Source organism: Pelodiscus sinensis, chromosome 7 (assembly GCF_052426305.1).
Source record: "Pelodiscus sinensis isolate ZL-2025 chromosome 7, ASM5242630v1, whole genome shotgun sequence".
Taxonomy (NCBI): domain Eukaryota; kingdom Metazoa; phylum Chordata; order Testudines; family Trionychidae; genus Pelodiscus; species Pelodiscus sinensis.
Window position 1 is genome coordinate 44,110,565 of NC_143058.1, and position 27,886 is coordinate 44,138,450.

The 27,886-nt window shown below is 43.0% G+C and overlaps 1 protein-coding gene across 2 annotated transcripts in view; it reads left to right on the plus strand.

The window, feature by feature from the left end:
- The window catches only part of RAPGEF4 (Rap guanine nucleotide exchange factor 4), a 230,160-nt gene that overhangs the window by 4,811 nt on the left and 197,463 nt on the right, over positions 1 to 27,886 (plus strand). For both annotated transcript variants that reach the window (XM_089779764.1, XM_006116479.5), the window contains exons 2-3: positions 25,529 to 25,671; positions 27,275 to 27,363. In XM_089779764.1, the coding sequence (XP_089635890.1) occupies positions 25,529 to 25,671; positions 27,275 to 27,363 (232 nt within the window). The remainder of the gene's footprint in view (positions 1 to 25,528; positions 25,672 to 27,274; positions 27,364 to 27,886) is intronic.

A 27,886-nucleotide genomic window follows, 5' to 3' on the forward strand; every position in this document is an offset into this window, starting at 1 on the left:
AGGGAGGGTGGGCAGGCAGGTCTGCAGGAGCCAATACATGCAGGGTGCCTGGTTGAAAGCTGTCTCCCTGCACATATTGACTCCAGCATACCCCCTCTGCAGTGCTGGCTTTCTATCAGAGGGTGGGGGAACAGGCGGATCTGGTGCTCGTGAGGAGCCAGTTTTTAAGCTAGCTCCTCGGGGGCACCGGTTCCCTGATACAGAGGTAGTAAGCGGGAGAGGAAATGCGTGTAGTCGATAGGATTAATCAAGGTTTATTGGTTAATTGGGTAGTTGTCTACATGAGGACATCCTTAGAGCTGTGTGCTCCCTTAGCATCCAAAGTGCTACAATGGTTCAATCTGTACACCCCACAAATGGTAGGTATGCAAGACAGTTAGCAAAACTACCCTATCTCAGGAGACTGTCTTGGTTACATCAATCGTGTGGCACAATAAGATGGAGGGGTCATTCATGTGGCCCATTCACTAGCCTAGGTTGCCCTTCACTGCCTTTGACGTTAATGTGCTATACTGCCACTGCGGTAAGGAAGTTGAAACTGAGGACCAGCATTTTAAAATATGTAGTATGATATTTATTAGGTAATTTACATGTAATAGTTTATGAAGTACACATTTTAAGTTTGAGTAAACCTGTGAGGCTAAATTTTATTTCAGTGAGTGAAGAATATGTGTGGATGGGGAATGCTAATTTCTAGAAAGTGCACATTTTGATAGTAGATTTTCCATTCATCTCTGTCGTTATGTATATTTCTTATTGACAGCTGGGATGGTACATTATTTTATCCCTTTTGCTCATCTGGAATAATTTAGCAAAAGGTGTTTTGCAATTGAACAGTTTAGATTAAAACTGCTTTTTGAAGCCATTGTTTGAGAAGTGCACATTTTGTAGTTAGAGGATATGACACATGTTGAGAGCTGAGAACATGGGTTTTCTTCCTGTCTCTGCTGCTGCCTTGCTGCGTGATCTTGGAAAATTGTTTAAGTATTTTAGTAAAGTCCACTGAGAACTACAGAGGAAAAAGTGCTGTGAGATTCCAAGTATTATATAATTACTTGATATATTTCTCAACATTTGTCATACTATATTTCTCTTTGTTCTGTAAGTGTTCTATTATGAACTCATTGAATTATTATATACATTTCTGTGTATTTTAAGATTGTTTTATAGTGCTGCTTTTTCTCTTAAGACGTTTCCTAATTTTAAGGATGGATTTTGTAAGTGAGATCAATCCTGTAGCCTTTCAGTGTGTGCATTTACTTTAGAAAAATTCTTGTTTTCTATTTAATTGAAAACATAAAATAGAGACTATGAAGGATATGTTAAACAGACATCATTTGTTAATATAGCAACAATTTTTTAACTGATTTGCCCTGTAGAGTGACAAGAGGAGCCAGGGTAATTAAAACGGAAAAGAATGTGGTTTATCAAACCCAATTAAAATAAAATAATGGAATTTTAAATAGAGATAGCAAAACATCTCAAACAAAATAATGAAATGTCTGTAAGATCTTCATGCTCCTTCCTGAAGTATGTGGCAGATGAGAATTAATAAAAATCTAAAGTGAGAGCATCGTCGTAGCAAATAAAGAAACTCCAAAGTGTGTTATGAGAAGTAGGTTATTACTGAACAGGGTCTTATTAACTAGTATCACAGCTGTTTTAATTGCACTGCCTTTTTGATGATGTTATTGACCGGAAAGGCCAAACATAAGCACTTAGGAATAAGACACACAAGATGATATATATTAATGTCATAAACACAGAGAAAACATATGACAGTCAAAGGAATCAGAAAAGTCTCAAAATCCCACTGTATTGAGAATGTTCCATAGTTCCAGGACAGAAGAGATTGTCAAGGAAAAGTGAACCCATATTCTTGTTACACTATTTCAGTACCTTTGATACATCTTTTAAGGAGCCTGCTCCTGCTCTGATTGAGGTCATTGGGAGTCTTGATGTTGACTTCTATAGGAGTAGAAGCAGGCTCAGTCTCTTTCTTAGAATTTTTCCATATATTTTATCTGCATACATTTCAGTAAAAGGTTGCTAAATCTGTTCAAATATGTTTAATTTATTCAGCCTATGAGCAGTCCTCTTGGTTTCTTTTACCCTAATGTGTGCTAGTGAAAGAGAGTTCTATACTGAAATTTTTTCAAACCTTTAATTTTAATTCTATTATTTCACAAAACCAGAGTACAGCTTTTATTCTTCTGAGGGTTTTAATTTGATTCAATCATCATATATTTTTAATGATTTAAAATGCTCACAACAATTAGGTAACCCAAAGATTTCAGCACTATCATTATAATTTGGTGCTTTTCCTGTGTGTTCGATATAACCTGCAGTGCTTTAGCTGACAGGCATGTTTGCCTGCAGGAGGAGATCACAGAACAAAGCATGTAACTTTGCCATCCTGTTGTGTCAAGAATGTAATGATCTTGGCTAAGCTGTTTATGAATTATTCAGATATGAATGGGTGTTTTGTGTGAATATTGCATATTGTTACTTTTTATTAGGACGGTTGATTAATCGCAATTAATTTTTTAAGTTAATCACAAAAATTAACTGGGATTTATCAGTTTAATTCCACTGTTAAACAATGGAATACCTATTGAAAATATTAAATATTTGTGGATGTTTTCCTACATTTTCAAATTTATTTATTTCAATTTGCAACACAGAATACAAAAGGTACACTTTTCATGTTTTATTATTTTTAATACAAATATTTGCACTGTAAAAATGATAAACAAAAGAAACAGTATTTTTCAGGTCACCCAATACAAGTACTGTAGTGTAATCTCTTTATTGTGAAAAGCAACCTATAAATGTAGAATGTTTTTTATTGCATAACTGCACTCAAAAACAAAGCAATGTAAAACTTTAGCAACTACAAGTCCACTTAGTCATCCTACTTGTTCAGCCAATTGCTAAGACAAACAAGTTTGCTTACATTTACAAGAGATAATCATAGAATCATAGAATAATAGGACAGGAAGGGACCTCGAGAGGTCATCGAGTCCAGCCCCCCGCCCTCAAGGCAGGACCAAGCTCCGTCTACACCATCCCTGAGAGATGTCTATCTAACCTGTTCTTAAATATCTCCAGAGAGGGAGATTCCACCACTTCCCTTGGCAATTTATTCCAATATTTGACCACCCTGACAGTTAGGAATTTTTTCCTAATGTCCAATCTAAACCTCCCCTGCTGCACTTTAAGCCCATTACTCCTTGTCCTGTCCTCAGTAACCAAGAGGAACACATTTTCTCCTTCCTCCTTGTGACACCCTTTTAGATATTTGAAAACCGCTATCATGTCCCCCCTTAATCTTCTTTTTTCCAAACTAAACAAGCCCAGTTCATGAAGCCTGGCTTCATAGGTCATGTTCTCTAAACCTTTAATCATTCTTGTCGCTCTTCTCTGTACCCTTTCCAATTTCTCCACATCTTTCTTGAAATGTGGCGCCCAGAACTGGACACAGTACTCCAGCTGAGGCCTAACTAGTGCAGAGTAGAGCGGCAGAATGACTTCACGAGTTCTGCTTACAACACACCTGTTGATACAACCTAGACTCATATTTGCTTTTTTTGCAACAGCATCACACTGTTGACTCATATTCAACTTGTGGTCCCTTTCCGCCATGCTCCTTCCTAGACAGTCGCTTCCCATCTTGTATGTATGGAACTGATTGTTCCTTCCTAAGTGGAGCACTTTGCATTTCTCTTTATTAAACCTCATCCTGTTTACCTCTGACCATTTCTCTAACTTGCTAAGGTCATTTTGAATTATGTCCCTATCCTCCAAAGAAGTTGCAACCCCACCCAGTTTGGTATCATCTGCAAACTTAATAAGCGTACTCTCTATCCCAATATCTACATCATTGATGAATATATTGAACAGTACGGGTCCCAAAACAGACCCTTGCGGAACTCCACTTGTTATCCCTTTCCAGCAGGATTTAGCACCGTTAACAACAACTCTCTGACTACGGTTATCCAGCCAATTATGCACCCACCTTATCGTGGCCCTATCTAAGTTATATTTGCCTAGTTTATCAATAAGAATATCATGCAAGACCGTATCAAATGCCTTACTAAAGTCTAGCTATATGACATCCACCGCTTCTCCCTTATCCACAAGGCTCGTTATCCTATCAAAGAAAGCTATCAGATTAGTTTGGCATGACTTGTTCTTCACAAACCCATGCTGGCTATTCCCTATCACTTTATTACCTTCCAAGTGTTTGCATATGATTTCCTTAATTACATGCTCCATTATCTTCCCTGGGACAGATGTTAAACTGACCGGTCTGTAGTTTCCTGGGTTGTTCTTATTCCCCTTTTTATAGATGGGCACAATATTTGCCCTTTTCCAGTCTTCTGGAATCTCCCCTGTCTGCCATGATTTTTCAAAATCATAGCTAAAGGCTCAGATACCTCCTCTATCAGCTCCTTGAGTATCCTGGGATGCATTTCATCAGGACCTGGTGACTTGCTGAGGTCTTCTGCCCACTTCTTGAATGCTGCCCACTTCTTGAATGTTTCCTGAAAAATAACAGATACTTACATGACACTTTTATAGCTGACATCACAAGGAATTTACTTGTCAGATGTGCTAAACGTTCATGCGTTCCAGAGGACATGCCTTAATACTGATGATGCTCGTTAAAAAAATTGTTAATGAAATTTCTGACTGAATTTTTCTGGGAAAATATGTCTCCTGCTGTTTTACCTATATGCTGCCATATATTTCCTGTTATAGCAGTCTCTGATAATGACTCAGCATATGTTCTTCATTTTAAGAACACTTTCACTGCAGATTTGACAAAACACAAAAAAGGTACCAATGTGAAATTTCTAAATATAGCTATATAACTCAACCCCATATTTAAGAAACTGAAGTGCCTTCCAAAATCCAAGAGGGATGAGATATGGAACATACTTTCAACAGTCTTAAAAGAGCAAAAATCCAGTGTGAAAACTACAAAACCCAAAACCACCAAACAAGAACATCAGTTAGATGATGAAAATGGACGTGTGTTGATCTGCACTGTTTTGTATCCTTACTGAGCAGAACCTGTTATCAGTATGGAATCATGTCCTCTGGAATGGTGGTTGAAGTATGAAGGGACATAGGAGCCTTTAACAAATCTGACAAATAAATATCTTGTTACACCGGCTACAAGAGTGCCATACAAATGCCAGATTCACTTTCAGGTGATGTAAATAAGCAGGCAGAATTATCTACTGCAAATGTAAACAATCTTGTCTGTGAGCAATTATCTGAACAAGAAAAAGGACTAAGTGGACTTGTGGGATCTAAAGCGTTACAGTACCTTGATTTATTTTTTAACACAATTTTTTGTCCATATTTCTACATTTATAAATTCAGCTTTCATAATAAAGAGATTGTACTATGGCACTTGTATTAGGGGAACTGAAATACTATTTTTGTTTTTTACAGTGCAAATATTTGAAATACAAATAGTGAGCACTGTACACTTTATATTCTATGTTGTAATTGAAATAAATATATTTGAAAATGTAGAAAACATCCAAGAATATTTAAATAAATTATATTCTATTATTGTTTAACCATGCAATTACTTTTTAAAATCTTGCGATATTCCTACTTTTTATTTCTTGTCACCCTAGCAGACTTTAGATCTCCTTTATTTAGCTCTAACAAGAATAAAATAACGTGGAACAATGATCTTGCAGTTACTAATCAGGTCAAATTTTCATTTATTTCACAGAGAGTTAGACTAAGGCTGGATTGTAAAATCAAGCCAAACATTTGATTCAGGATTTCCCATCTGGCTCACTGTACACAAGCTTGGGACCTAGCCAGCTCTTTATATGCTTAGTAATAAATGCAAACAGGAGTAGCACTGATAGTGATATTGCAGACACGGTAAAGTGGAAAATTGGGATTTTGAAAGGGGAATACATGGTAATAAAAAAATCCCATGATCTCACTCAAGTTACCATCCTATGTGATGTAGCAGTGGCTTGCTATTAAAAATATATCAGGCAAGTTATGACAGCCATATTTTTTTAAATGTATATTAAGTCTAAAAGGAAGCACTCAGTGCTTTCTATGTATTTCTAAGTTGCTAGCCCAGTTTTATATTTATAATAATTCTATGGAAGCAACATCATAGTGTTTCACCCAACATTTTCTAGTTTCCTATTTAACAGTACAGTTTTCTGATAGTGATAAATGAAGACAGCTTTTCTTGTCTTATGTCCCTTAAGACCATTATACAATCTATCCATATATATTTTAGACAGTTTGCACATCTGTCTGTCCATGAGCCCATCCGTCTGATGTGAGTCCATTTGTTCAAGAATTCTTCCTAACCAGTAAGAACTAGAACCACCAAATTTGGTATGCAGCTTCCTCTTTCCTAACTGAAAACAAGGTCAGGGTTTGGTTGTGCCAGGAAAATGGGATATGCCATTTTGATAGCATGGAATGGGGAGGTTCCAATAGGAGATAGAATTATGTTCCACAATGACCCCAGGCAGCAGTGAGTGCGGGAGACATTTATATTGCAGGGTGTGCACCTGAGAGTAGCCGTACCAGGAAGAGAGTGGCCAGCTGGGGTCAGGACTTTCCATATTGCTGGCCACCAGGGATGTAAAATCCTGTTTAATTGGTTGACTGGTTAATTGATCAAAGGGCAGGTGGGAAGGCTGCTCCAGGCCAGCTGGATTGGAGAAGCCTCCCTGCTTGCCTGCAGAGTGCCCAAGCCTGCAGTGAACAAAGGCTGCTCTGGCCAGTCCAGAGCAGACCCTGCCTGTGGGGCACCCAAGACCGCTGTAGCCAGAGGCTGCTCTGGATGGCCAGAGCAACCTCCATTTGCAGTGGGTCCCACAGGGCTGGAGCAGTCCCCTGCCCATGGTGGGCGGGGATCTGCTCCAGCCCTACTGGTTAACTGAAACTTGTAAACATCTCCGAATAAGGGTGATGCTTACTGGCTAATTGGTTAACCTTTCACATCCCTACCAGCCACTGGCCCAGGTAAGTGGCCTCCCCTGCCTCCAAGCTCTTCGGCTACAGCGCCAAATGGAGTGGGGGGAGCCCCGCTCACCACCGGCCAGCAGCCCCCCCCCCCTTCCCTGCAAGGAGTCACCTGGCTGCTGGTTGGCTGGGGGAAGATCAGGTCTGGCTTCCCTTCCCCACAAGGAACTGATTCACCTGTCCACTCACCCACTGGCAGGCCAGGGGTAGCTCAGCCCCTCTGCCCCATTAAGGAGTCCATCCTCTTCTGGAATATTGGAGTGTAAAGCTTCTATATCTATGGGGGCCAAAATGGTGCTTTCAGGAAGATCATTGATGCTCTGTAGTTTCCTCAGGAAGTCAGTGGTGTCTTGAAGATAGCTTGGAGTGCTGGTAGAATAGGGTCTGAGGAGAGTCTCCATACAGCTGGACAACTCCTGACAATCTACAACCTATCTTGGAAAATGATCCCTTGCTCTAACAGACCTTGGGAGACAGGCCAGCCCTTGCCTACAGATAGCCCCTAACCTGAAGCAAATACTCACCAGTAGCCACACACCATACCACAGAAACACTTACTCAGGAACCCATCCGTGCAACAAACCCCATATCTATACAAATGACACGATCACAGGACCTAACCACATAAACAACACCATTGGGGCTCATCCATCTGTGCATTTACTAATGTGATATATGCTATCAAGTGCCAGCTCTGCCCCTTTGCCATGTATATTGGCCAAACTGGACAGTCTCTGTGCCAAAGTATAAATGATCACAAATTGGACATCAAGAAAGGAAACACACAAAAACCAGGAGGGGAACACTTTAGCCTCCCTGCACATTGAGTAATGAATTTAAAAGTAGCTATCCTACTGCAAAAAAACTTCAAAACAGGATTACAAATAGAAACAGCAAAACTGCAATTAATTTACAAATTTAATACTATCAAATTAGGACTGTATAAGAATTTTGATTGGTTATCTCACTACAAAGGCAATTTTCCTTCTCTTGGTATTCATACCTCCCCATCAAGTGCTGTGAGTGAGTCACATCCACCTTGACTGAACTGGCCTCATTAATACTGGTCCTGCTCTTGATAAGTTATTCCCTTTTTTGTTATACTAGTACTTCTATATATACTAGCCAATTATCCCGTCATTTTCACATCTCTCCTCCACGTCAGTCTTCTCTCCTGAGCCTCCGGTCTCTCACTCCGGCTCTCTTTCTCTGTCCCCCTTCCCCCCCCAGCTCTCGTCCAACTCCTGCCTCTCTCTCTGTCTCTCTTTCTTTCTCTTCTCCTCCTCCCACCTCTCACTCTGTGTTTCTCTTCTCCTCCTCCTGTTGGGTCTTTCTCACTCTCTCTCTCTCGCTGTCCTCTGCCTCCTCCGTTCTTCTCTCTGTTTCCTCCGCATCCTCTGTGTCTGCTCCACTTTCCTCCTTTTGAATCCGGCACCTTTTCCTGACATCAGAGATGCACGCTCGTCCAGGCCTCACCCCCTGGTTGTTCACTCTGGGTGGCCCTGTTGCCTCCCAACATGGCACTTGGCTGACTTCTGTGCCGCTCAGCTGGACCGCTGCGCGGGTGCAAGTGGCTGTTTGGGCCCCACGCTCCCCGTAGCACCCTTGTGCTGCATAGGGAGCGCGGACCCAAAACGGCCACTTGTGCCATGTGCTCCCGTGTGGTGGCCCAGTTGGGAGGTACAGTTGAGAGGTACAGTCAGCCGAGCGCCACGGCAGGAGGCAACAGCACCGCCCAGGGGGAACAGCCAGCGTTTCAGCGTTACAGAGTCACAGACATTGGGCTACTTACTTATATATATATTCCTGCTTCTGTAATTTCCACTCCAAGTCATCTGACGAAGTGGGTTTTACCCATAAAAGCTTATGCCCCAAATAAATTGGTTAGTCTTGGTGCCACAGGACTCCTCATTGTTTTTGCAGATACAGACTAACATGGCTACCTTTCTGAAGGTCATATTGTATTTCCTTCATTCTGTTGTTATTCTGCTAATGGTATTTTGTACTATAGCCACTCTTAGTATGCTTACTAATTTTTTAGTAGAGTTAATGCACACTAACTTTAATGGCTTTAGTGGATGATCTCTTAATTAAACAACTGTCAGAATTTATATATGGCAATGTAATCTTCCAGCAGTTCTCTCATAGTTTCTGTACATTTAAAATATTTATTAATGGTAGCATTAAGCTAGACTATTTATGGGTGAAGATGCAATAAGGATAAAGCTGTGTTCATGGATTCTCATAGCTAGATTTATGTTAGAATATATTTTCCACTAAATCATATTATTCTGTTGTGCTGAAAAATTAAAAATTCTGCAGATATTTTTAAATTGTGTAAATTGTATTTGTAAAAATAACACTACCTAATCACACCACTTTCACTTATTTTGGTAATTTATTTAAAAAAAATACTGTATTGTTACACACATACTTGCTGACAGACACTCAGAAATTCCTTCAGGAGTATAAAGTTAAAGAAATCCCTATCACAACCCTATTTCTCTGTCTTCCCCTCCCCCCAGCCAATACACCTGCCTCCTTAACCCTCAGGCTGCGTCTACACTGGCATGATTTTGCGCAAATACTTTTAACAGAAAAGTTTTTCCGTTAAAAGTATTTGCACAAGAGAGTGTCTATACTGGCATGTGCCTTTGCGCAAAAGATTTGCTTTTGCACAAAAGCATCAGTGTCAGTGTAGACGCTTTCTTGCGCAAGAAAGCTCAGATGGCCATTTTATCCATCGGGCTTTCTTGCGCAAGAAATGAACTTGGCTTTCTACACTGGCCCTCTTGTGCAAGAATACTTGCGCAAGAGGGCTTATCCCTGACCGGGAGCATCTGAGTATTTGCGCAAGAACCACTGATTTTGTACAGTACAAAGTCAGTGTTCTTGCGCAAATACTCGCGGCCAGTGTAGACAGGTGGCAAGATTTTGCGCAAAAGCAGCTGTTTTGCGCAAAATCTTGCTAGTGTAGACGCACCCTCAGAGTCCAGGGATCCAGAGGGAGAAACAGTTTAATGGTAGATTCTAGGCTTGTGTGGAGTTTGTGCTCCACTGTCTCCTTCCTTCCGGGCATGGTGGGAACTGCAGCTTTTGGGAATCCTCTAGCTCTCTCCCCAACCTCCAGGCTGGGTCTTTTGTGTGTGAGCTGGGGTCTGCTGGGTCCAGTACCCCCTTACCCCCAGTGGCAGCCAGCAGCCTTGCAGCCCATTTCTGTTGGGTAAAGGAAACTCAGCATGCGCATGAATTTTTTTGCAAAATTTGGCATTGTGCAGTGGCACAATTTCTCCAGGAGTATGCTGTACATTTCAAACAATTGATGTAAAGTACTCTGTGCATTAAAACCCTTTAAATGTCTATTATAAAGCAAATGTTCCAGTTAATGTAATGTTATTGAGCCATCCTGATCAAAAGGAATGCTGTCTTTGTGAATGCTAGTTTATATTTAGGAGAGTTTGTGTGTTTAATTCAATGACATTTGATCCGTATTTCAGTTCTTAAATGTGCATTATGTGTAAAGAATATTTTCACAAATGCAACAGATATGTTTCCTTGTAATTTTTAGTATCTTTTTAATATGGAATATATTTATCATTTTTGTAATGGTAATCTTATTATGAAAAATAGATGTATGTTTTCCTGTGCTTAGAACACTCTTACTGTTACTGCTGCACTGTTCAAATAATGAATTTCTATCAGAAGGTAAATCTCTATGAATGTCATTACTCAGCAAATACATTTTTCTCTCACAACTGTTACAGCTTGAAAGTTGACCTTTGCATTGGAAAAAAAAGAGACTGTTTTCGCTCAGCAGAATTGCCTGAATGTATACAGTGTTTGTTTCCATGACAAATGTTTTTCCAAATGGAAAAACATAGGCAAACAAACAGCATATATGGAAATGGGTTGTTTTTTTCCCCCAGAAAGATACAATCTCTGCTCTGAGATGCTTATGTATAAACAAATTAGATTATCGGTGTTTCCACTTCTCATGAGTTTATTGCAATTCTAGTGATATTTGGTGTTTTTCATAAAGTCGTAACTCCTAAAGTTGTGATAGATGATAAGCTTAGGGTGTGTTTTTTTTGTTTCCTATGGATAGGGGTGTGTGGGTGAAGATTGAAAACATGAACCCTAAAGACTTTGAAGCTGAATGCAAATTATCCCCCTCCAGCTTTATGTTAAAAATACCTGATGATTTTGGGAGGCCAAACTCAGGACTTCTTTAATGTATGGGATTAGTAGAACTGCCTCACTGGATGCTGGGCACCTCCTGGGAAAGGCTGAGTGTTCTCCATTCCATTAAAGTTAACACCATCTCTTGACATGTCCTCATATTTTAAGTCCCTTCTTTTATTCTGTCCTTGTCTCTCGTGTTCTCTCTCTCTCTCAGCATTTATATAACAGACAGCCAAAGGGAAAACTTAGCAACCAGTGAGTGAGCCCCAAAACATCTCGTGTTATTTTTCTGTGACCAACAGATTGTGTCTCCACGTATTAAGAAAAGTTTTCCCAGAGGAACGACAGAATCACGTCACATGCCACTCTGCGTCCCCCCTCTCCCAGCTCAAGGCCAAACTTGCGGCTTCCCCTCGCCACTTGGAATTGCTATTTTAAACCAAGCCCCTTCTTCTCCTTTCTCCACCCATCCCACAGGGTTTTTAACGCCAAGAAACATGGTACAGTAGTCGGCAGACCCCACATCCCAACTGTGATATCCCAAGGATGGTGAGGTGAGGGTGCGGTGCTTGGGACAGCAGCCCGGACACAGGGGCTAGGAGTGGGGCTCCCAGATGGGCTTATGTGTCAGCAGCGGTCTCTTGGGAGCTCCTCTGCCACCAGGCACTTGGGGATCTGGAACGTGGTGCCCAACCACCTGAAGTCTGGTTCCCCCAACAGAGACTCACCCTCTCCCAATGGCTGCACTTAGGGTTGTTCTGGCAGCTGCAGTGAGTCGCCTAGGGGAGCCACTGCACCAACCTATTGGCTCCTTCCCTTCCACTCCCAGCAGGCAGACAGGTGGCCCTGGGCTCTGTGAGCAGGAGCAGTGAGCAGCGCAGGTAGGACTGCATGGGGAAAGGACGGGCCAGCGGCTTTCCCTGCTTTAGCAAGCTGCAGTGCCCCGAGTGCCATGTGTGAATTGCACTACCAGTGCCTCACTGCGCCTCCCTGGCCACTGGAGTTGGAGCTGAGCCTGGCATATGCTGCAGCCAGGAGAGGGGGTGGCTAGGGTTGGGGGAGAGAAGGGACTCTGGTCTGCAGGGATGGGGGAGGAAGAAGGGGTTCAGGCTGGCAGGGGAAAAGGGACTCTGGCTGCTGGGGGCTGGAGAAGGGGCCCAGGCTGGTGGGGTCGGGAGGGAGAAGGGACCCTGGTTCCCGGGAGAGGGAGAAGGGGCCCAGGCTGGTGCGGCTGGGGCCCAACCCTCCCTGGTGGCTGGGGGCAGAGAGAGCTGGGGTTTCCTACCCCTCTCCAAAAGGGGGGGCTGGTGAGTGCCGTGAGCAGGGGGCACAGCCCCCTAGTAGACTCTTAAGGACAAGGATTCCAATGATTTCGGTGGCTTGTAGAACACTGAGCAACATACAAATAATTAATTGTAATGCATCCTCCCTCTCTTGCCCATCCTCACTCACTTTCATCAGGCTGGGGCAGAGGGTTGGAGTGCAGGCTCTTGTCTTGGATTAAGGGATTTGGAGTATGAGGAGGGCTCTGAGCTGCTCTTGGGGCAGGCAGTTAGGCAGTAGGAGGGGGTTCTAGGGACAAGCTCTGGGACAGCATTTGGATGCAGGGATGCTCAGGGCTAGGACAGAGGTTTGAAGTGTTGGAGGGGGTTCGTGACTGGGGTAGGGTTTCAGGATGTGGGCTCCATCTGGGCCTTGCTTACCTTAGGTGGTTCCTGGGTGGTGGTGCAGTGGGGCTAAGGCAGGCTCACTCCTGCCCTGGCTCTGTACCACTCCCAAAAGCAGCAAGCAAACTCCATCCCTAGTCCTGTTGTGCCCCCTTCCATTCTGTGGAGATAGGATACAGGGTGGGAGAGGGGGAACCTTGACATCAGTGCCACTCTTCTCCTTCCCCTGCTTGCACAGCAAGCAGGAGGCTCACTAGGGGAGAGACAGCTCCAAGGCAAAGGGCAGGAGATAAGCAGCAGTGTGGGGGAGGGGCAGTTGAAGTGCAGGCACTTGATAGCCTCTTAGCCAAACCAGTCAGGATCACTTGTCAAAGGCTCCAAGATCTACCAGTAGATCCTGATCTACTGGCTGGTGACCACTGTTCTAGGGGGCTTTTGCTAATGTCTGTTATATACATTTGCTTGCAAGGAAGGAAGCATGGCGGAAAGGGATTTGCATGTCTAGGAAGGAGCATGGCGGAAAGGGATCTAGGGGTCATAGTGGACCACAAGTTGAATATGAGTTGTCATGGCTCCTTCCCCACTCTGGCATGATAAATGCAGAAGTGGGGGCCAGCAAGTGTACCCCAAAGCCTTATCTACCAGGCTTTGGTATAAAACTTCCCCCCAAGATCTTAAAAACCTAGATCTTGGGAATAAAACTTCCGCTGCCACCACCCAAATGTTGATAAAGAAATCAGGGGAAAGATCATTTGGGAAATCTTACCCCTAAAATAAAAATCAAGGCACACAACCACTGCCAGGTTAATAAAAGAAAAGAAAGAACCTTTATTATTACAACAATATTCCTGTTGCAAACATAATGACTAGATAGGGAGGTAACAAAATATACTCATGGAGAAACTCCATGGGCCTAGAACTTAGTTACAAAGAAAAGCCAAAACATCTTTTAAACAGTGCCAGATCTCAGATCCCATACCCAATCCTTAAAACAATAAAACCTAACGAAACTGCCTAAACTTTACCCTACTTACAGAAAATGAAGAATGGTGTCTTGGAGAGAGAGAGACATGCTTGTCCCTCTCTGTAGCTGCAGAGAGCTCACTCAGCGAGACAAAAAAAAAAAAAAAAGACCCAAATTCCTTTGTCCCAGTTTGAAAAGTCCCACCTACATTCTTATTGGTCACTCCACCTGGCTAGGTGTAGTTAACCCCTTAATCCCCAGGCTGCTGGCTAACCCTCATAATCATGACATGAGTCAACAGTGTGATGCTGTTGCAAAAAAAGCAAATATGATTCTAGGTTGTATCAACAGGTGTGTTGTAAGCAAAACTCATGAAGTCATTCTGCCGCTCTACTCTGCACTAGTTAGGCCTCAGCTGGAGTACTCTGTCCAGTTCTGGGCACCACATTTCAAGAAAGATGTGGAGAAATTGGAAAGGGTACAGAGAAGAGCGACAAGAATGATTAAAGGTTTAGAGAACATGACCTATGAAGCCAGGCTTCATGAACTGGGCTTGTTTAGTTTGGAAAAAAGAAGATTAAGGGGGGACATGATAGCGGTTTTCAAATATCTAAAAGGGTGTCACAAGGAGGAAGGAGAAAATGTGTTCCTCTTGGTTACTGAGGACAGGACAAGGAGTAATGGGCTTAAAGTGCAGCAGGGGAGGTTTAGATTGGACATTAGGAAAAAATTCCTAACTGTCAGGGTGGTCAAATATTGGAATAAATTGCCAAGGGAGGTGGTGGAATCTCCCTCTCTGGAGATATTTAAGAACAGGTTAGATAGACATCTGTCAGGGATGGTATAGATGGAGCTTGGTCCTGCCTTGAGGGCGGGGGGCTGGACTCGATGACCTCTCGAGGTCCCTTCCAGTCCTATGATTCTATGATTCTAAGGATAAATATCAGGTGTTATCTGAGATCCCGATTATCAAATAAATCAAGGCTAAAATGTCCTTTAGAGGACAGTTGAAGCAAAATGCAGGACAATGTAGCACTTTAAAGACTAACAAGATGGTTTATTAGATGATGAGCTTTCGTGGGCCAGACCCACTTCCTCAGATCAAATAGTGGAAGAAAGTGGGTCTGGCCCACGAAAGCTCATCATCTAATAAACCATCTTGTTAGTCTTTAAAGTGCTACATTGTCCTGCATTTTGCTTCAACTACCCCAGACTAACACGGCTACATTTCTATCACTTTAGAGGACAGAGATTGACATAATTGAGCAGGGTTATGCCATTAGTAATGATGCTGTCCACTTGTGTGTGCATGCCGTAAAGTGGTTAAGCAGTCTAACCAGGCAAGAAACAGGTCAAAAGAGGAATAGAATAAGAAGATGGAGGACATGAAAATTTTACAGTCAGGAAAACCATGCCATTGTTTTGAAGAGGCATATTAGTAATCTCCTATATGTTTGAGTGAGTTTCTCTGTGAGTCTGCTTGTGAGTCTTGTCTGTGCATCTGTTTTTTCAAGAACTCTTCCTAAACAGTAAGAGTTAGAACCACCAAACGTAGTATGCAGCTTCCTCTACTTAAACCAAAGTAAGGGGTTGGTTGTGCCAGGAAATTGGGATGTACCTGGATTGGGATTTTTTTCACATAAAGCCATACAGAAAAGAGACAGTCAGATGAAAGGGGCTAACCTGGGATGCCCCCCCAGGATGGCCCCAACCCCAGAGTCTTTCACCCCCCCAGGAGCCCTTCAGAGTTGGCAGGAGGGAATGCAGCTCCCCGCTACTTGTACAGTTGCACATAATACCTTATAGAAAAGAGACAGAATCACCCGGCAGATGAATGGGCTGGCTGGTGGCGCACTTCTTGCTCTGGGACTGCCCCAGCCCTGAACCTCCACCCTCTCGGGTATCCCTTAGAGAGGGTAGGTGGTTAAATTCCCTGCCCCCCTGTCCTCCCGATTCATACAGAAACATTGCTGGTTGTTCTTCCAGGGAAAGTGACCAGTTTGCTACACTCCTCACTCTGCTGGGGAGTGTAGGGAGCAGATAAACCTGGACCTTCCCCAGCTGGGGGACATACACCCTTCCCTCGGCTTTGCCACTAGAGCTGCAGTAGCCATCAAAAGGTGCTTCTCACCTGGCCCAAGCTGCTGCAGTGAGAGATGGCTGGGATAGTCCTCTCTCCCCAGGGCCGCCTGCAAACTGAACCACTTCATCCCCAACTTCACCCCAGAAAATGAAGCAAGTAAATTTTCATTTTATTTTCCAAAAACCAAAAATTAATTGAATTAAGGTCCCGAGCAGTGCCAGGTAAATCTTCTAGTATACTGAAATGTAAGTACATTTATTTTCCAATCAATTTATTCTATAACTATATGGTAAAATGAGAAAGTAAGCCATCTTTCAGTAATAGCGTTCTGCAACATTTTTAGGTTTGATTTTTATAAGCAAGTAGTTTTTAAGTGAACTGGTCTGACCACCTACGTAACACAGGCCACAAAACCTCATTTAGTAATTCTTGCATCAAGCCCATAACTTTTGTTTTGAGCTACAATGTATCCAGAACTATTCTCATCAGTTTCCAACACTAAGTCTCCCAGCAGTCTGGGGAATACTTTCACTTCAGCAGTGAAAGAACATCTGTGTCACAATACGCAACTAAATGATCAGTTGTCCTTTTTAGATTGATATGAATGAGCTCTGCACTTGAAGCAGAGAGCTAAACCAGTTAGACGTAACATTAAAACTTCCTTTATCTATTAAAACCAAATCTTCAACCCCTTAATAAGATAGCTGCCATAAAAAAGGAAGTTAATTTGTTTTATACTATATCGACATTGTTCCTTGCTATGCAGCTTGTACCTAAAAGTAGAAAACACTTTGTCATAATTAGATTGTTAATATTAATTTAATGATGATGATTTCATTAAAAGACTTAAGCAGCCAGCGTGATCAAACCTGAGTTTAACTGGTGTTTTAAGGAATAAGTACATTAAAGTATAACGCTTAGCTACAGGTGGAACCTCCCTGGTTTGGCACTCAGGTTTTGACCAGTCCGGAAGCAGGGGGTTTGGCAGACCAGGGGAGGTCAGTGTTGGTTTCTCTGCTTCCAGCTACCAGCCCCCAGGACTCTGCTGCTCCAACTCTCTTGGTGCAGGGGCTCTGCTGCTTTGGCTCCCTGGGTGCCAAGGCTCCGTTTTTACCAAGTCTGGCAGTGCTCCTGATCTCAGCCCACCAATTTTTCCAGTGAGTACTCCAGGGCCTGAGCACCCACAGAATCACTGATGATGCTGGGCCAGGTGTGTTGCTGGCCTAGGGAAGTCTGGATTACAGAGGTTCAACCTGTAGCTCCATTATAGTTCTTTATTAAGTCAAACCACTCTTCATTCAAAAACTAGTGCTAGTGTTATAGTTCATAAAAGTTTAATACAAATTAGCTTAAGTAAAACTCCCATTGTTAGTATTGTACTGAAAACTGCAGTTTTTATGCAGGCAAAACTCCATGTCTGAGACAGGCTGAGAGCTGTATTATTCACTCTGTAGGTGCAAGCAGAGATGTACTAAAACTCTTCGAGTCTGCCATCGGAGAAAAGAAGAGAGTGCTAGCACTGGCATGTTTCCCCTTGTCTCAGTGCTGCAGAACTCTTTCTGTAGAATGGGCACTGTACAGAAATTTGGGAGTGGTTACAGGGGTGAGTGCAGTTAAGGCAGACCTCCCATATCCAAGAGTGATGCATCTAGGGACAAGGCATGCAGTCTATACCTCCAGATCAGGGGATTGTTTTTTGGAAAGTAGAGACTCTGGGAATGATTATAGGGGTATGGTGAATAAGCAGCTTAGCGGCCCTTAGCTGTGCCAGAAAGGGCTAATGTGATCTTTTGATATATAAATGGGAGTAGGGAGCAAAGAAGATGACTTTACCTTTCTGTACAGAATTGGTGAGATTGATCCTGGAATTCTGCATATAGTTCTGGTATCCCAATTTTTTGAAGAATATTGGTAAAACTGAAGAAGGTGAAGAAAAGATTCTACCAAAAATGGTCTGACCCTGAAGGAAATACCTTGTGAGACTTAAAGAACTCTCTCTTATCAAAAAGAAGATTGAGCAGATACTGTCCACGATTGCCTCACAGTATAGTATGACGATATTAGGAAGCTACAGATTCCGACTAGCTTCGTCGGGGGAGAGAACTTTCATTAGTATTGGTGCAAAACCATGGCACTCATAGCTAGCCAGAGTAAGAGTGACCACCACTCACTGCGATTTGAGCCAAATGTAAAACCCATCCCCTTGGCTTGTAGCAACCCTCTTTAGCAAATTAACGTTCTCACGCGTTGTCTTTAAAAAAGCCCAACAAAGTTGTTAAGTTTGTTCCTGCTAGTAGGATTGAAAGAAAGATGTTTCTTGTTCTTACTTTTCATGAATAGGGTTGCCAGATAGTTTAAACAAAAATACCGAACACCCCGCCCCCTCCCCCAAAAAAACCACTGGGGAAAAAAATTTGTTGGGGGGGGGAGGGAACAGGGGGAGACCAAAGTTGCTGAGCAAAAAAAAGGACTCCGAGTTATTAAGCTAAATAAATAAATAAATAAAACAGCATGGCCCCTTTCAGTGCGTGCAGGGTCAGAATAGGGATAGGAACGGGGGGAAGTTAAGCACTAAGGGTACATCTAGACTACAGGCAGTCCCCGGGTGATGTACAAGATAGGGACTGTAGGTTTGTTCTTAAGTTGAATCTGTATGTAAGTCGGAACTGGCGTCCAGATTCAGCCGCTGCTGAAACTGACCGCCAGTTCTGACTTACATACAGATTCAACTTAAGAACCCCAAGCGTCCCCAAGTCAGCTGCTGCTGAAACTGATCAGCGCTGATTCCAGGAAGCCTGGGGCAGAGCAACTCTGCCCCGGGCTTCCTGTAGTCAGCGCTGGTCAGTTTCAGCAGCGGCTGACTTGGGGACACCTGGGGCAGAGCAGCTGGGGTGCTGCTGGGTTGCTCCAGTAGCACCGCTCCTTGGCGCTACTGGACCAACCCAGCAGCACCCCAGCTGCTCTGCCCCAGGCGTCCTGATTCAGCCACTGCTGAAACTGACCAGCAGCGGCTGAATCAGGACACCTGGGGCAGAGCAGCTCGGGTGCTGCCGGGTTGGTCCAGTAGTGCCCAGAGCGGTGCTGCGGGACCAACTGGCAGCGCCCCAGCTGCTCTGCCCCAGGGTCCGGCAACAAAAGCCTGGTCTGCTGGGGGGGGGGCACACTAGCTGTGGCCCCCCCCCCAGCAGACCAGGGACACGGCGAGCAAAGCTGCAGTGGCAGCGAGGTGCCGCGCCTCTGAGGCTTTGCTCTAGCAAAGCCTCAGAGGCGCGGGTCCGCGCCGCGGCTGGGGCTTCGCTCACGGTGCCCCTGGTCTGCTGGAGACCGTCTCCGGCAGACCAGGGGCACCGGGAGCAGCTTTTCTCGCCCCGGAGGTCAAGGTGGCGGATCGCTGCCTGTGAGCTCCGGGGCGAGAAAGCCCCGTTCGTAAGTGCGGATCCGACATAAGTCGGATCCGCGTAAGTCGGGGACTGCCTGTACATGCCTCTGTCGCCAGAGGTATGTAGATTAGGCTACCAGTTATAGGAAAATGAAGTGGCGATTTAAATAATCGCTGCTTCATTTAAATTTACATGGCTGCCGCGCTGAGCTGATCAGCTGTTTGTCGGCTCAGCGCGGTAGTCTGGACGCGCGGGTGTCAACATCAAAGGCATCTGTTGACCACCCAGGTCTCATTCCAGGAGGGATACCTGAGTGGTCGACAAATACTTTTGATGTCGACACCCGCGCATCCAGACTAGCACGCTGAGCCGACAAACAGCTGATCGGCTCAGCGCGGCAGCCATGTAAATTTAAATGAAGCGGTGATTATTTAAATCGCCGCTTCATTTTCCTATGCCTGGTAGCCTAATCTACATGCCTCTGGCGACAGAGGCATGTAGTCTAGACGTACCCTAAGACCCAGGGAAGGCATTGGTTCCCTTTGGTCTTTAGGCTTTTTGCCGGTGGCCATTTTGTTTTCTTGATCAAGTCAGAGCACAGCTTCCCTGCGGAACCAGGTAAGCAGGGAGTGTGCGGGCGGGGGGTGTCGGAGGCCTGGGGGAGGGCGGGAGGCCAGGCCCAGTTGTCGAGTGTGTCGTAGGGTTGCCAGGTGTCTAGTATTTTCACCTTCTGGCAGGGGGAAAAAACCAGAAAATACCAGACATTTTAAGTGTCCTGTATTTTCTGAATTTTTTTACCAGACAGGAGGCGAAAATACCGGACTGTCTGGGTCAATACCGGACACCTAGCAACACTATTCATGAAAGGTGCTTAGGTTATAATGGTGGAAAATTTAAAAATAACCTAGATCGTCTGCTAATTGCTAACCATTTTTGCTTGCCTCTTGTCCCTTAATATCAAACAACAAAACTTGAAGGGTATTTGTTGCATATGAACAGTCTATTGGTTGAATTATGCAGCCCACTGCTCTTTAATGTGACTCCCACAGATGTACTTGTCAATTTACTTTGACAAAATTGTGGGATCAAGGCCTTAAATAATTTGAAGTTCCATTTTCCCAGCACTTTGCTTTCCTACCCGTCTTGTTCCCGATACCATCCTCTGGTTTGTAAATAGAATTGGGTGAATGCAACAAAGATATAATGAAAAAGTAATTCACCTGTCAAGCACATTTGCTTTGATTTAATGTTTATTTTTTGTGCCTTTGTGACCTACTAGAGTTTCCTGCATGAAAGGAAGCAAACTGCTGGAGGCAAAATGGCACAGATTTAATTTAAAAATTGAGAAAGTGACTTTGACATGAAGAGCTTATGTCTTCTTTGAGAAAAGTGTGCCGAGAATGATTATCATTGTCTTTCTTTTCCTTGTCAACCTTAGCTGTTTGTGTTGGGGTACATGAAATAAGTGAATTTGTGTTCCAAGTGCCAACATAGTGTAGGTTGGGACCTAGTACAAATGGCTTTTAATTCTGTTTTCATCCTGTGCTTTGTAGATTTCTTAAAAGCATTTTGACAAGAGAATTAATACTTCTTAATCTTTGCACTAGCTGCCAGTTATTAATAATAATAGGGAGGGTGAAAATCTTGCTTGAGAGTTTTAAAAGGGAGAAATTGTAATTGACTGTGGTTTGAAGAAGGTAAGAGGATAATACCTACGGTAGTAGGTAAGAGGATATTGCTGTGATGTAGAAGCAAGTAAATGCACCAGGGAATTAGTCTTATCTGTATTAATAAAGGTAAACTGTAGTGTAAATGAAGATGGAGTATTTAATGCCTCCCAGACACAGTTTAAGAAGAAATTGCCTCACTGGCCCTCAACGTAAGAGGGATGTGGTATTCTTTCATAGGGCAAATACCGATGCCAGCATTGAATGGCCAAAGAGGAACATCTCAAATATCTTTTCAGAAAGAGCATTTATGTAAGGGGACTGTTAGCCCCTTACTTAAACTCTGTGGGAGTTTTTTGGCTTGCCAGCTCCCAGTGTCAACAGGGGAAGGGTCCATGAGACTGACAGACCCCAGAGACAATGGAAAGCAGCCAACACTCAAGCTTATCCTGATTGACAAGTTGGACAGGCCAGTGAGAAAAGCAAGAGGCCAGGACCCGTCCTCCCTGTGAGCTGGGATTGTTCTGGCTCTCTCTGAGCAAACAGAGAGCTGAGACACTGCCCAAGGGGGGCAAGCAGTGTGCAGAAGAAGTCCTGCAAAAACGGGGAGCTGAGAGACAGCCCAAGCAGTGCAAGCTGTGTGCTGAGGGGCAGTTTTTGCAGAGCTGAGCCAGACACACACAGCTCAAGGAGCGCAGACCCTGTGTTGAGCAGCAGACTGGCAGTGCTCAGAGAGCCAAAAGGAACAGAGAAGCAACGCAAGAAGCTAGAGACTGGCCACGCAGCACAGCCTGCAGCTGGATGTGGTGAGCAGCTGGGAACTGCAAAGTGTGGGGAGAGGCTCTGGGCTGGGAGAGGGGTCTGGCCACTTAGAGCTTGAGGCTGTGTGGTCACTGCCAGATCAAGCGTGTCCAGCCTGCAGCCCCCCCTGCAGCACATCCAAGGCCTCTAAGGGGCCTCTAAGGAAGAGACTGTGGACTGTCCTTACACTCTGCAGGCTGCTGTTTTGATGTCCCAGTGCTACAGAGCAGGGCTGAGTGTTCTCATTTAACCATTCTCATTTTTTCTTATTCTTTTCTCTTTAATCAGTTGATGTTTAATAAATTGTATTTGCTTTGAACCTTATGAAGTGATCACTGGGCCAAGAAGGCCTGCAGTGTAAAGAGAGCACCTCGGAGTGGGGACACCCTAACTCCTGCCCCTAGTGACTACAAGGTCAGGGATTAAGCCCCAGGAAACCTGGGCCCAGCCTTGTTGGGGTTTCGAGGGCTCTGCTACTCAGGAGAGTGGAGGGGGAGCCCTCAGGATCAGGGAGGCTGTGGGGTAAAGGAAGTGGGAGCAGGGACTCAGATCCTTTCGCTGGTCCATTTCACCGGTGTGTATAGAAGCCAGGAAAGTTCCCCACAATAGCGAGACCATTCCCCCGCTTGCATTTAGACCCTGTAGACATTGCATTGGGGTGACAAAAAGGAAAAAAATATATACATATATAAGTTAAGCTATACTTTGAGCCTTTTAGTTGTGCTATTTCCACCCTGGGCAGGGTACTGCTCTAGCTCTGTGCGGCCCATTGCAGGCAGGGGCTGCTCTGGCCAGCCGGCCGGAGCAGCCCCTCTCCGTGGCAGGCCCAGTCTTTCCCCTTGATCCCCTGCTGCAGGTTACACACTTTGGCTCCCCAGGAATGGGGCTAGCAGGGGCTGCCAGCTCGCTCCCAGGGAGGAGACTGTAGAGCCCATAGTGAAGCCTCCGCAGCAGCGAAGCCTTCTCCCCGGGAGTGCAGCCGCGTTCCTGAGAATGCTTTGCTGCATGCTCTGCAGTATAAAGCTAACCCCACAGCGTGTGTAACTGTAACTGCTAAACATTTTAGCAGTTGCATGTTTATCTTTTAAAAAGTCTGTTTACATCACTAGTATCTGCTATCTATTTGAGAGAGTTTGTCTGTTTGTTCAAGAACTCCTCTTAAATGGTAAGAGCTAGGACCACCAGATTCGATATACAGCTTCCTCTATCATAACTTCAGGCAACATAAGGTTTGAATGTGCCAGGAATGGGACTGCTTCTCATGAAACCAAATGGAGAAGTCACAATCCCCAGACAAGTGTAGAAGGGGCTAGCTGGGGACATTTCCCCCCTGCCCCCAAGACTGTTGTAGCCCTCAGCCTCCCATCCTAAGGTGCCCTTTAGGGAGGACTCATATAGCAATCTTGCTGGCTGTTCCCAAACATCAGGAAATGAGCGGAAAGTGCCCAGTTTGCTGTACTCCACACTCTGGCCAGGGAGTGCAGGGGGCAGATGAACCTGCACCTGTCCCAGCCAGGGAACATGCACCTCTGCCCTGGCTGTCCCCACTGGAGCTGCAGCAACCATGGAGAGGTGCTTCTCACCTAGCCCCAAGCTGCTGAAGTGAGAGAGGGCTGGGGTAGTCTTCTCTCCCTGAGGTAGTCTGTATATTGAACACTTCAACCCCAGCCCCACCCCAGAGCAATGATTTAAATGAAGCCTGTACATTTTTATTTGTTTTCCAGATAATAAACAATTGAATTAAAGACCTGAGCAATGTTGTGTACATCTTCTAGTTTACAATAAAATTAGGAATTTTGGCATTTTGGTCAGTTATATTAACTGACGTGGAAGCGCTTGATTCAGCGGGCAGACTGGAGGGACACTGAACATGATTAAAATTTTCATGACCCCCTTTGTACAAGAATAATTTTAGCCCCTGAATTTCCAATATAATCTCTTAGAACAGGGGTGGGCAAATTCTGGTCCATGGACCAGATCCAGTCCACAGGGTTACAGCATCCCAGTCCACGTGGCTTCCAGCTGCTCACATTGGCTGCAAACAGCAATCCATGGCCAATGAGAGCTATGATCGTCCAGTACCTGCAGAGATGCAGGTAAACATAGTGGTAGCCAGTGCTTTTTTTGTTAAAAATGGTGCCAGTGCTCCAGGGGAAAAGTTAAGCTCTGACTGGAGGTGCTGGTACTGCATCTGGAGGTGCCAGTAACAGGCAGTACTGTCACCAAAAAAAAAAAAAAGCACGGGTGGTAGCGGCCTGGTGGGCTGCCAATTTTTCATTGCCCCCCCCTGTCTGAGAAACATTAAAATTGCCATACTATATCAGACCAGCAGTCCATCTATTGCAATGTCTCACTCTAAAAGTGGTCAGTTTCAGTAGAGTTGTACAAATAGTAATACAAGAAACCTTGTTTTGAAGCTTCCATAATTGTCCTTTCTAATGCCTTCAGTTAGTGGTCAGGTTATTCTCTGAATTATGAAATTTTATAACTAATTTTTAAAATGCTCCAGTAAAGTAACTGTCGATATTCAGGTAAATGTCTATTTTTTTAACATGCTAAGTCTTTGGGCTTTATGCCATCTTGTGTTAAGAAAAAGAAGTATTTTTTATCCGTTTTAAATTTGCTTTTAGTTTCATGGACTGATTCTTTGTCTTGTATTGTAAAGGGAAAATGAGAGTATCTTACTGTATCTTCTTTACTTTATGTATACTGTAATGTTCATGATATACAGGCATATTAGATCAAACATAAAATATTCTTTCTAGAATGTTATACAAAACACAACTTTTATAGGCAGTTTCTTTGCAGACTGCCAACTACAGACCAGCTCACATACTTCCCTAAAGTGTCCCATAGTTTTCAAGCAGGGTCAAGGTGTTTTTTTTTTTTTTTTTTTTTTTTTTTGTAATTTTAGCTCACTTTTCAATGCCCAGCATGCACCATTCATTATTTTAATAGAATCATAGTCCAGGACCAACCCCAACTAAATCATAGATTTTTGTTAATTTAAAACAGATTTTTTAAAATTTCTTTAAATCATCAATAAAATACTAAATTTCTCATATAAAAATAAGTTCCAATTAAATCTCATCACAAATGTGCTACACCTACCCGTACAGCATCATACAAATGAATTAATGTCTCAGTCTGTCCAGCCTAACTACCAGCACTTACTTTTTGAAAGTTCTGGGGAAGCTGAATAGGATTGTTTCTGCTCTGTGCTTATGTGGTGGTGGAACTGGGCCAAGCATGGCAGAGGAGATAGTTAAGACGTTTAAGGTCAGAGAGACAATATATAGGAAAATATGGAGACAGCACAGAAAGGAACAGTGGAGTGGACTTGGCCAGGACTCTGGGTTCATAGGTTTAAATGCTACATTAACACTTTGTTTCTAGTGTGTTTTGGTTTTGCTCTTTGTTTTTCTGTTAAGACTGCAAGCTTTCTGGGGCAGGAACCTTGTCTTCATAAACATTTACACAGTGCTTGGTACAGTGTGGCTTTACTTTTGACTGGAGTTGTCAAGCACAATCACAATAAAATTCCTGTTAATAATAATAAAAGTTGAATACAATTGGTTAGGTGTTTTATCTGGAATCTCTGCAGGGTTGTTGCATGCACCTACAGGCTGAATTTAATGAGCTCATAGATGTTAACAGTTTTTACACTAATAATCTTAGCTTAGGTGTATGTGGGTGGGAATTAACTTTTTCTGTGATCAAGCCCTGACGAGCTAGTCTCCTTTTTCTTTGTGCAGACCATTGGAACGTTCCAGTGAAGATGTAGACATTATATTCACCCGACTGAAAGAAGTGAAAGCTTTTGAGAAATTTCATCCAAACCTTCTCCAGCAGATATGTCTCTGTGGATACTATGAAAATCTGGAAAAGGGAATCACATGTGAGTTGTTCTTTCAGAATATATTTTACTTTATTAAATCAAGGTTTAGATTAGGATTCCCTTGAAAGGCAACAGTATGTATGGAACATCCTATTAAAGAAATCTACATCCCTTGGACGGAGTTGATTGCTATATAACATAATGCAGTTCTATGGTGAGTTCCTGGAGGCAGTATTCCTAGTGGATAGAACACTGGAACAGGACACTGCCGCTGGTTGGCCAGGTGACCTCAAGCAAGCCATTCTCCTTCTGGTATCTGTTACCCTGTCTGTAATTAGGGATAATGACTCTTGTCTCCTTTGTAAAGCACTTTGAGGTGTATGGATGAAAGGCACTGCATAATAGTATTAGTATGCGACTGGCAGTTATCCTTGATAACAACCTTGCAGCAATTTACTAGTGCAGCCCCCCGGCTTGCACAGACTTTTAATACAGAAAAGATGCCTCAAAAATACAAAGGCAACAAGTGGTAAAAATGATAAAAAGTTATGTCTAAAACAGTTTTCAGAGAAATACAATATAATGTGTACACAGTAAAGTAGGTATTAATGCAAACACAGTGATTTGTGTTACAGAAATTGGCCACGCAAACATTAACCTATTGCTTTTGCAGGTTCGTGTCCCTTTGCTTAGTCTTTTATAGTCATAAGATTTTTTTGTTTGTTTGTTTTGGTATACATCTAGTTAATGTATCTGGATATATTCAAAAGCACACATCAATGTAGTATATACATCCTCGGTATTTGACATTCATCTTAAATAGCGTGAAATTAAGTTGATTCTCAGCAAAAACTTTATTAAAGCACAAAATAAATCCATAAAAGTAGCATTGTAGAGAAATACTTTAACAGTTTTTCTGAAACAGAGTTATCAGGACTATTCCCATAAAGAGAAAGGAGAAATACAAGGAGATAATTGACTTGACAAGGGTATTTTCTAAATATCTTTATGTTGTTACTATTTTCTGATTCCTATTAGGGTTAAAAAAGGAAATAGAAACCAAAGAGGATTTCCTTTAATATAAAGTTCCATTTGGGAATTGTTAATAAAGGTTTAGCAAATGATTAATAGATATTAAAAGAATATTACAGATAGGAATAGAATGTGTTTAAAATGCTTATAAACCATGGTAATAAGCAACCTACTGATGTCTTAGACTATATAACTATCTACAAAAATTGATTAACCATTTATTAAAACATCTGTTAATCATCTATTTTTTGTATAAAAAGAATTTTAATATAAAGTATGACTGATGGGAAGTCAAAAATATTTAACATTTAAAAGCCCTGAGGTAAACACAAATTCAGAGAATCTTTCTATTAACTAGAATAGCAGAAAAAGGAAAGCAACCAAGAAAGGTAGGACTGAAATATTGCTGTTTTCACTTGTACTGATATTCTATGTATGGATATCCCAAAACTGGAATGCTGCAGTTTCACTGAGTGTCTTAGCAGATAGGATAAATAATTGGATCTAGCATGGGAGATCCTATGGTGCTAGCAGACAGTACAGTAATACAGCAATATGAAAACAGTGTTTGTCAGTATTGTTACATGTGCTTAAAGTAACAGTTTTTACTTACAATTTTTCCTCTTTTCAGTATTTCGTCAGGGTGATATTGGAACAAATTGGTATGCTGTTTTGGCAGGATCATTGGATGTTAAAGTTTCTGATACGAGCAACCATCAGGTAAAAAGACAACTGTTCTTTAAAATTACCCAGTTGCATGACACAAAGAACTGTTATGAATTTTATAAAGGGCTGCATAACAATTGTTTGCATAATATCTATACATTGCTCTTTTGTCCATCATAAGAATGTTTGGTGCTTATCCGTATCTCCTTCTGTTTAAGTTTCCTTTTTGACTCTTTTGTCCTTGTAGGAGGCAACCCATGTTCTTGATTTAAGGGAACTGAAATTTAATAATCTGCAAGGGGATCTGAATTGGAATGTAAAATAGGAGTCACTGAATTCCATGGAAAAATGTATTTTAGTCTTTGACTTCAGGGCTACATCTACACTGGCCCCTTTTCCGAAAGGGGCATGCTAATTTTCAATTTCAGAATAGGGAAATCCGCGGGGGATTTAAATATCCCCCGCGGGATTTAAATAAAGATGTCCGCCGCTTTTTTCCGGCTTGGGGAAAAGCAGGAAAAAAGCATCTAGACTGGCCCGATCCTCCGGAATAAAGCCCTATTCCGGAGGATCTCTT